Raw genomic sequence first — 9,381 nt, forward strand, 5'->3', positions numbered from 1 at the left:
TGGCCGTGTGGGGCTCTGTCTAGAAAGTTGCCTGGTGTGCAGAGCGCACGGGGACTCGCCCCGGGGTGGGTGGGTCTCATGCCCACGCCACAGCCCTGCGTCCCCTTGTCTGCCGTAGACCTCGCCCCAGCCCTGAAATCTCAGGCTTCCGCCCAACCCCGGCTCCCGCCGCCTCCGCCAGTCAGTCCAAGTTGACGAGGAGAACTTTTCGCCATTTGTAACTGGATCCGGTCCCCAAATTTTGTAGCTGGGGAAACTGAGGCTCCACGAAGTAACAGGACTTTCAGACCCGGTTGGGAGCAGGTCCCTGCCCGCCCCTACGTGGGGGTGGTGGCGGGAACAGGCAGGTTTCCCATCACAGGAGGAGCCCCGTGCCGCCAGTCGCTGGGGCACTTGTGCGGGGCGTCTGTGGGGCCACCCTGGCCTCAGCTCTTCCTCGCTCCTGTGTCCCTTCTGCAGATGGGTCCCGTGTCCCTGTTTCACCCTCTGAAGGCCACGCTGGAGCAGACACAGCCGGCTGTGCTCCGAGGGGCCCGGGTTTTCCTTCAGCAGAAGAGCTCGACCTCTCTCAGCAATGGCGGGGCAGTGTGAGTACTCGGCGGGGCGGGGCGTGGATGCGGTGGGCGGGGCGTGCGAACACTGAATGAGGCGGTGTGAGTACTGCGGGGTGGTGTGAGTACTCCGGCGGTGTGAGCACTCCGCAATGCAGGTTCACGGTGTAGGGCAAGCAGAACACCAGGTTCTGCACCTCGCCGCTCACGGTGGCTCCCTTAACAGCAGTCCCGCACAGGGAGGCCCCAGGTCCCATCTGTCATGGGATTGGCCCTGTGCCCAGTTCCACCAGATGTTCATTTTGGGTCCCCCCAAAAGCTAGTCCAGCTCTGCTGCGAGTGGTTTCTGTGCTGAACTCTAAAATTAATTCCCGTAGCCTTAGCACTGAGGCCAATTAATTTAGATGGTTCATGATTCCAACTGTCGCCTCCCACTGCACGTGTCTGTGTCTTTTGGACGAGGGGTCTTGGACTCAGCCTCCTCACCGGCCTCTGTTGCCTGCAGATTGTTAGGAAATTATTTTTCTCCACCTCAGTCCTCACGCCATTCTGCTCATGTCCTGCTGGTACCCTAATCTTCCTGGCTCCTTTAAGACACGTTCCTGGCCAGGCCGGGACACACCTGCACACAACTCTGGGAAAACCTGACCGGAACTACAAACACTCCCTCACAAATGCTCCCAGAGCCCCAGGAAGCCCCTCCCAGGACTCCACATACCGCCTCGCAGGGGGTGCTTGCAGCCCTGGGAAGATGAAGATGAAACCCCAGTGATGTGTGGCCAGCCGAGGCCATCAGGCTCCACCTTTGACCTCAGTGTGATGGGTGCCACTCAACCTGGGTGACAGAGTATACAGCAACGCTTCATTGGACACTAGAACCAGAAGTAACCCAGGCAGATACCAGGCAGTTTCAGCGCCACTTGGGTGATATAACAAGACAGGCGCTGATGGGGGGAAGGGCGGGTGGGGTGCGCGTGGCCAGGGAGGGCCTCCCCCCGAGGCAATGGGAGCCTCGATCTGAAGGCAGAACAGCTTCCGTGGCTGGGCACCAGGTGGACGGCTGTCCTCAGCTACTGTGCACGGAGCACGCTGCACACCTGTGGTCTCCTTGCCCGAATGGTCCCTGCTCTCACTGCACATGTGAGCCCTGTGGAAGGCTGCAGACTTGCCAGATGTCCCCAGACCAAGAAGTGGTAGGCCCCGGTGTCCCTTGGCTGGGTGGCCAGGGTCCCCTCTTTGCTGGCCCACTCCGAGCCTTAGCATTGGGTTCGTGTCCCTTGCTGTGCCTCCACTTGGAAGTGCCTGCACATGAGGGACATCCCCTGTCTGGGTCCCTTCTAGCCCAGAACAGGGGCCAGCAGAGACTCCAGCAAGTCAGACCAGATCTTGGGTGGACATTCTGCTGCATACGGGCCTCTGAGCCAACAGCACAATCCTCCCTTCTCCACAGACAAACCCAAGAGAGTGGCATCAAGGAGTCTGTTTCCTGGGGCACCCAAAGGACCCAGGATGTGCCCTGTGAGGCAAGGAGGCCCCTAGAGCGTGGCCACTCGACAGAGATCCCAGTGGTGCAGCCCAGAAAACCAGTGAGGACTCCTAGGGCTGGGAGTGGGGCGGCAAGACGGAGGTGGGGACGAGACGGGGGGTTGGGGGGTGAGGGGATGCAGGAGAGGCGGGATGGGGGAGAGACGAGAGTGGGATGGGATTGGTGTGACTGTGGGGCTGCTGTACCCCAGGCTGTGGATGTCCAGATGCAGAGCATGACCCTGAGGGGCCCTGACGGGGAGCCCCAACCCGGGCTGGAGAGCCAGGGCCGTGCGGCCTCCATGCCCCGCCTGGCAGCAGAGACACAGGTGGGTGTCTGGGAGGTCGGGGTGTGGGAGGGTAGGGCAGGGGGCTGAGGAGATGGGGAGACGGCCATGTCCCAGGCATGGGCTTTGTTGGGGGAAGCCTCCCCAAGTGCTCTGCAGCCTGTCAACTCTTGGGTACCCCTGAATGTGGGGCTTGTCTCCGGAGTTGTGGCCAGGCCCCTGAGAGCCGCCCAGCCCTCTCGTCTCTGGGCCAGACCTCCCCTGCCCGGCTGTGCTGCCCCGGAACATGCACGTGCTGCCTCACAGCGCAGTCCACCCTCTGCCCTCAGTGCTCCCAGGGTGCCCTGTCCTGATCTTCCTCTGGACACGGGAGGTGGTGTCCCCTTCACCCCTGCTCCTCTGGGACGGGCCGGTGACTGCACAGGAAGCCTCGGGCAGGGGCCGCGGCTCTGTGTGCTTCCTGGGCTGAGCCCCTCGCACGAGGACACAAGGCGGGGTCTGCTGACCCGAGGCTGTGTCAGGGACACAGCTCTCACTTGCTAGGCAGGCGGGGACTTGGAGAAGGGCTTGGTCCGTGGCCTCAGACCTCCAGGGCCTGCCCCCGCTTCCTCTCTGTGCTTCTGGTTCTGTGCATGGAATGTGCACTGTATTCTCATAACTTGTCGCTCTCACTCCCACTGGTGGTGGCTGCCAGTCCCTTACTTTCTCCTGTTTCTGCCCACTGCCCCATGATGCCCACCTGGGCACCGCTGGCCTGGGAGGGAGGAGACACCGCAGAGGCACCCCTGCCACACCCTGGTGGAGGGAGGGTGGGTCTCGGTGGGCGGAGCTTTCCAAGGACAGGGAAGGGCCTGGCGGTCCCAGACCCCAGGCCTCCCATGGGGACCTTGCCGACCCCCAAGCCCCGGGAGCACAGCCCGCCCTGTTTGTGGGGAGCACGGTTCCTTCCGAGGGACTGGCTCTGCTGTCGCCGTCTTCCCCCGGAGCCTCCCCGGACGCCCGCTCAGGCCGTGCGCCCGCGTGTCCCCGTGTCCCCGCCGCAGCCGGCCCCCGGCGCCAGCCCCATGAAGCGCTCGGTCTCCACGCTGGCGCCGCAGCGCCCCCGCGCGGCCCCGCTGTGCAACGCCGCCCCGGACCGCGCTCCCGCCGGTCAGGCCGCCGCGCACCATCACCACCGCTGCCACCGCCGCAGGGACAGGAAGCAGAAGTCCCTGGAGAAGGGGCCCAGCCTGTCCGCAGACACCGATGGCGGTGCGTGAGGGCCCCTCTAGTGGCAGTGGCCCGACTGGGGATCCCAGAGCCCGTGGGGACCCTCTCCCATCCTGCACCTCACGACCCCGCCACCAGTCCCCGGGTCGGACGGAGCAGGACCACCCACCCAGCAGCCCTTCCCTGGGCCCCTCTGCTGGTCAGGGTGGGGCGTCTCCCGCCTGGTTCCACCCCGTGACCTCTGCTCTCCCGGTGCAGCCCCCAACAGCGTGGGGCCGGGGCCACCCCCGGGGGAGGGCCCCACTGGCGGCCGGCGGGAGCGCAGGCAGGAGCGCGGCCGGTCCCAGGAGCGCAGGCAGCCGTCCTCCTCCTCCTCCGAGAAGCAGCGCTTCTACTCGTGCGACCGCTTCGGGGGCCGCGAGCCCCCGCACCCCCGGCCCTCCCTCAGCAGCCACCCCACCTCACCTACGGCCGGGCAGGAGCCAGGACCCTGACAGTAGGGAGGGTGGCCTTCCCCCCCCCCCCCCCGCTGACTGGCTCTCGTTTGGCCCGCCCCTCCCGCCTGGCGCCACTGTCCAGGGCTCTTCACTCTCCCCGGGCTCTGGCTGGCTGGTCTCTGGCCTCTCTCTCCGTCACTGGCCATGCCCTGACCGCCCTCCTGGGCCGCCCAGGGGCCAGCCCTCCGGTCCACCTCCCCTCCTGCCGCCCTTGGCTGGCTCTGTCCATTTGGCTCTGGCCTTGGGCTTTCACGTGCTCTGTTCGTGTCCCTGCAGGGTGGTGGCTCGGCAAACGGGAGCCCCTTGCTGTCAGCATCCGGTGCTAGCACCCCTGGCCGTGGCGGGCGGAGGCAGCTCCCCCAGACCCCACTGACACCGCGGCCCAGCGTCACCTACAAGACGGCCCACTCCTCACCTGTCCACTTCGGGGGGCCTCAGACCAGCCTCCCGGCCTTCTCCCCCGGCCGGCTCAGCCGAGGCCTTTCCGAACACAACGCCTTGCTCCAGAGAGACCCGCTCAGCCAGCCCCTGGCCCCCAGCTCTCGGACTGGCTCCGACCCTTACCTGGGGCAGCGTCCTGACGGTGAAGCCACGGCCCACACCCAGCCCGAGGACACGCTCACCTTCGAGGAGGCTGTGGCCACCAACTCAGGCCGCTCCTCCCGGACTTCCTACGTGTCCTCCCTGACGTCCCAGCCCCATCCCCCCCGGCGCGTGCCCAACGGGTACCACTGCACCCTGGGCCCGGGCCGTGGCAGTGGGGCGCGTCTCAGTGCCCGCCACCCCGACCGAGACCACTGGTGCTAGTGCACCGGGCCAGTGGATGAGTTTTATCATCACGCTGGGATCCTGGGACGCTCAGGGGCACGGGGCGGGGGGGCAGCCCCTGGGAGGAGGGGGTCTCACCTCCTGTGCCAGCTGGGGGAGGCCCCCTGCTCCCCTCTTACACTGGAGGAACATGGCTCTCTGTCCCCTTGTATGCCCTTCCTGGGTCTCATACGGCGGTCCCCACACAGGCAGTGGCTGTGTGTGCTGCCCAGGACCCTGAGTCTGAATCCTGTGGGATGGACCCCAGCATCTGGGGTGCAGCTCGGAACCTTTGGGAGGTCCTGGGGAGCACCCTTCATCCAGATGGGTGGCACGGAGGAGCCAGGGAGCGAGACCTCACAACCAGGTGGATGGTACACAGAGCAGCAGCCTCGGGAACCCAGCCTGTGGCTCCGTGCAGGTCTCATCAGCACCCACAAAAACACACGTCCAGCGTCACCCTTCGAAGCTTAAACAGCAGAAGATCTCGATACATTCAAACGCCCTGTCCTCCCCCAGACATTGTCAGCCTCGAAAGGGACCAAATCTGGAACAGGTTCTTGCTGTTGATTTTGGTTTTTAATCACACACCTTTCACTCTTTTGTTAATTCTATAGACTCTTCATCTAGAAAAAAATAGAAAACCAGATCAACGGGGAAGGAAATGTTACCATAACTTTAAAAGTTCCATGACACGGTTCGTGACACGTGTGAGGAGATGCTCGCCTGTCCAGCCCGGGCTCCTGCTGCTCTCGACCAAGTGCCTGACCGCCGAGCCCTCTCCCCCAGGCTCCTGGGGGTGGTGACCTGCGGCCCGCGTGAGCCGCGGGGGTTGGTGGGGACAACCCAAACCTCAAGCGAGTAGAACGCTGCCATCAGCAGAGAACACATCACTTCCAGCGGGATGGTGTGGCTGGAGTCCCAGCGAGCTGTCCCCGCTCTCCTCCCGCAAGTGGCAGGGCGGCTCCCCAGGATGCGCAGAGCGTGGGCAGAATCTCTGCTGTATTTTCACATCAGGCAGGAGAGAGGGGAGGGTGAGATTGGGGGTGTGGGTCCTCAGGCCAGAGGGAGGCCCAGGGCTGAAGCGAGGCTGCTGACTGTGGCCGAGGAGGGGGCGTGTGAGCCCCATCTGACTGGCGAGAGATGTGAGACAACAGGCACAGAAGGCTCAGTCCAGCCTCGTGGACACTCTGAAGGGGACCACCGTGGTCAGGAGAAGGGCACTTAGACCAGTGGATTCTGGGGTGTCCTCCATGTCCTGAAATGTCAGATGGTCTTTTGCTGCGTCCTCGGCCTTTGCCCCATGATTCTCCTTAAAGAAACTTGGCCTGTGATATGTGTGTGCGTGTCTGTGTGTCACGGTGAGTGGATGCCATTAACCCACAGGGCTATGCAACAAAAGACACACGTTTACTAGAATAAATAAAACACAGGACCGCCACCTGTTAGGTTTCAGCATGATTGTGACCAAACCGTTTTACAGTTTCCTTTCGAGGAGGCACAACACCGTGCAACTTTAAGATAACGAGCATTTTACTCTGATACGATACAGTTAAACTGGAATCTCCAACTGTGCATGTGGTCGCTGTGACCTGCTGCGAAGCAGAGGATGTGTGTTTTGATACTGACGTGTCGTCTCTGGTCCCCCTTTTCTGAATGTATCCATTCTGTGCAGAACCACAGCTGCTCCCCAGGCTTCGCTGGGTGGAGAACTCACTTTCTAAAGCCACACAGCCTGGCTCGTCTGTCTCGATTCTTCTAAACATTGGGATCAGTAAAAAGTGTAGGACGTGGGGAAAGACGCACTCTGTCTCGTTCTCCTGACTTTGGGTTTTGTCTCTGCACTGTCTCTTCTCACCCATCACGTTCCCCCGAAATCTCATAGTGAGTTGCCAAATTTGAAATGCATCAACCAGTTGTCTGCACTGGAACCAGTCAAGCAGTGGCTGTAGTTTGAACAAGTTACGTGTGCATGTAAAATATATACATATATACATATCTGCAAGTATGTGCATGACGATGTATATCTTCGTACTTTTTGATACAATGTATTCATTTGTTAATTTTTAATTATATTTGATATAAATCAAAGGTTTGTTGCAAAACTTTATATTTAAGAACAGTGTTAAAAAATGACAAAAAAAGAGACGTCCCAGCCACCCAACACAACTGGGACTCACTTTAAAAAAAACAACTCTGTGATTGACTAGTTTGCTGCTTGAGTAATATTTATCAGCTAAACTTTGGATTCTGCTGTTGTTTCTACAATCACATTTTGTATGAAGCAAAGTCCTTGGATTAAAATAAAACTTAGCAAAAAAAAATCTAAAAGAAAATACCAGAAGCTGCTGCATGGTGTGTGCAAGGGGACAGGGAGCCTGCAGGGGCCTGGGACGTCTCCAGGAGCGCGTGGGCAGGGTGCCAGTGAGGAGGGTGCAGAAGAAAAGGACATCGACGACTGGTTGACGACCCGGCCAGGCTGGGAACTGGTGTGACCGCTGCAGCGGACGGTGGCAGAGGAGCCACGGCCTCCTGGCACGGGCGGCTGCGCGTGGACTCTAGTCCAATGGAGGGTGGGTTAGGGTTGGGATCGGCAGGCTGTGATGAGGTTTGGGGTGTCTGCGTTTGGATTAATTAGCTTTCAGCAGTAAGAGGTAAGAGTGAGATGGGGTTAGGTTAGAGCTGGGTTTGGCATTTAAAATAGGGTAAAGGGTTAGAGGTTAGGGGTCAGCATTGAGGTTGGAAGGGTAAGGATAGAGTTAAGAGGATTCGGGCTCAGGGTTCGAGGTTAAGGGTAGGGTGAGGGTTAGGGTGAGGGTCTAGGTGTGAGGGTTTAGGGTCAGGGTCGGGGTCAGGGTGAGGGTTGGGCTGTGTGAGTGAGGAAGGTGCCGGAAGGTGGAAGCCGTGAGTAGAGTAAGAAGAGAAGCAGGTCAGCGGGGGAGCCTCGTGCGCGCGTGCCCAGCAGCGGCCTCGATGCCCAGCGAGAGCCTGGGTGGGGACAGTGGGACCCAAACCTAGCGCCTGGGCCTGGTCACCGCACAGCAAGACACGGGGCGTCCGCGAGACCCCCGAGGCCACACAGACCCTGGCCAGGCAGTGGCCTCGTGGCTGTACTAGGGGCCCTTATTTTGCAGTGATTTCTAATGCACACGGCACCTGCAGTGGCAGCACAAAGGGCCCCTTATCCCGTCACCCGGTTCCCAGGTGTCTCTGTCCCACACGTCTGCCGCCTCACTTCAGTAAGTGTGTCCAGTCCTAGCTGACACAGCACGATCAGTAACCCTGAGACCCCCTTGGCACAGTGTCCTCTCTGGGCAGGAAGTTGCCAGCTGCCAGTCGGCCCTGTCCCTGTTCCGTCCCTGTCCCCAGAGAGGGAGACCCCAGGACAGGGGGAAGAGGTCCTTGGATGGATAATTGGTCTGTTTGTATTTTCTTTACTTTAGGGTCCATTTTTTTAATGTGTATTTTTACTAGGAAATCACCCATTTCCTCTATGTTTCTAGTTTGATGCAATAGATTTCCCTTATTTGACTTTTAATTTCTTTCTAGTTTTTTACAGAATTGTTAAATTTAATGAACAGATTTTGATACATTATTATTAAGTAAAGTCTATCCTCAGGTTCCTGCAACCAGGCTCAGCCTCGGTGCTGGCACCTCGGTCTGTGGAGCATCTTCCAGCCGGGGAGGGTGTGCTGACTGCACTGGGTGTTATGATAGGACATGAGGCTGATAAAGAGTCTCGACCCTGTGCCGGCGATTCCCTAGGCCGCGGGAACCGGGTGGCTCTGTGCACAGGAGGTGACAGGATCAGATCCTCAATTTGGAAAGACCAAGCTGGTCCAGTGTGGGGGTCGTACAGGACTAGAGTGGGACCAGAAGCGGGGCAGGAAACAGAGAGACCGGTGAGAAGGCTGGGGAGAGGCGGTGCTGGCCGGGGCTGAGGCGGGGACCGTGAGTGTGGAGAGGGGCAGGGGCATGAAGGCCAGAGAGGGGCGCGGTTAGTGCCGCCCTGAGGACAAAGCTGGCACAGATGCCACTCAGCCCTTAGGGGGACTTTAGCTATTTGGACACCTACAGGAGAGGTGATTCTGCTAAAAGGGTACTATTTGCTAAACTCTTGATTTGTCCGGCCCCTAGAAGGTTAAGAAAGGCCCAAGAAGGGGAGAGGGAGGGAGGGCAAGTGCCGATCACGTGTGGGGCAGGAGCTGACGCCACCACCTCACTGTGCCTTCACGGCGGCCCCCTGATAGGGAGCGGTTACCCCATCTGACAGACGAGGACTCTGAGTTTCCTTTCTTTGCCTGAAGTCACGCTGCTGAGGGTGGGGGCAGGAGTTATCCCTGCGCCTGTCTGGGCTCAGGCACTCCCCCACAGGGAAGCTGCCACCGCACGCTCCATCCCGAGCAGCCGGGGAGCTCTTGGCAGCCGGGATCTCAGAGGAGGGGGACGTGGGCGGCAGTAGACCGTGCCCTGGACTCGTGAAGAGCAGATATAAAAAGGCCAGAT

General features: G+C 60.3%; 1 protein-coding gene across 1 annotated transcript in view; it reads left to right on the forward strand.

Annotated features, from left to right (window-relative positions):
• CACNA1B (calcium voltage-gated channel subunit alpha1 B) overlaps nucleotides 1-4,473 on the forward strand; it is a 148,231-nt gene extending 143,758 nt beyond the window's left edge. Inside the window, exons 42-47 of the mRNA XM_039858818.1 lie at nucleotides 460-587; nucleotides 2,002-2,137; nucleotides 2,288-2,404; nucleotides 3,406-3,613; nucleotides 3,830-4,065; nucleotides 4,340-4,473. Of these exons, the coding sequence (XP_039714752.1) occupies nucleotides 460-587; nucleotides 2,002-2,137; nucleotides 2,288-2,404; nucleotides 3,406-3,613; nucleotides 3,830-4,065 (825 nt within the window). The 3' untranslated portion in view covers nucleotides 4,340-4,473. The remainder of the gene's footprint in view (nucleotides 1-459; nucleotides 588-2,001; nucleotides 2,138-2,287; nucleotides 2,405-3,405; nucleotides 3,614-3,829; nucleotides 4,066-4,339) is intronic.
• The last annotated feature ends 4,908 nt before the right edge of the window (nucleotides 4,474-9,381 follow it).

Source organism: Pteropus medius, unplaced genomic scaffold (assembly GCF_902729225.1).
Source record: "Pteropus medius unplaced genomic scaffold, Ma_sr-lr_union100, whole genome shotgun sequence".
NCBI lineage: Eukaryota > Metazoa > Chordata > Mammalia > Chiroptera > Pteropodidae > Pteropus > Pteropus medius.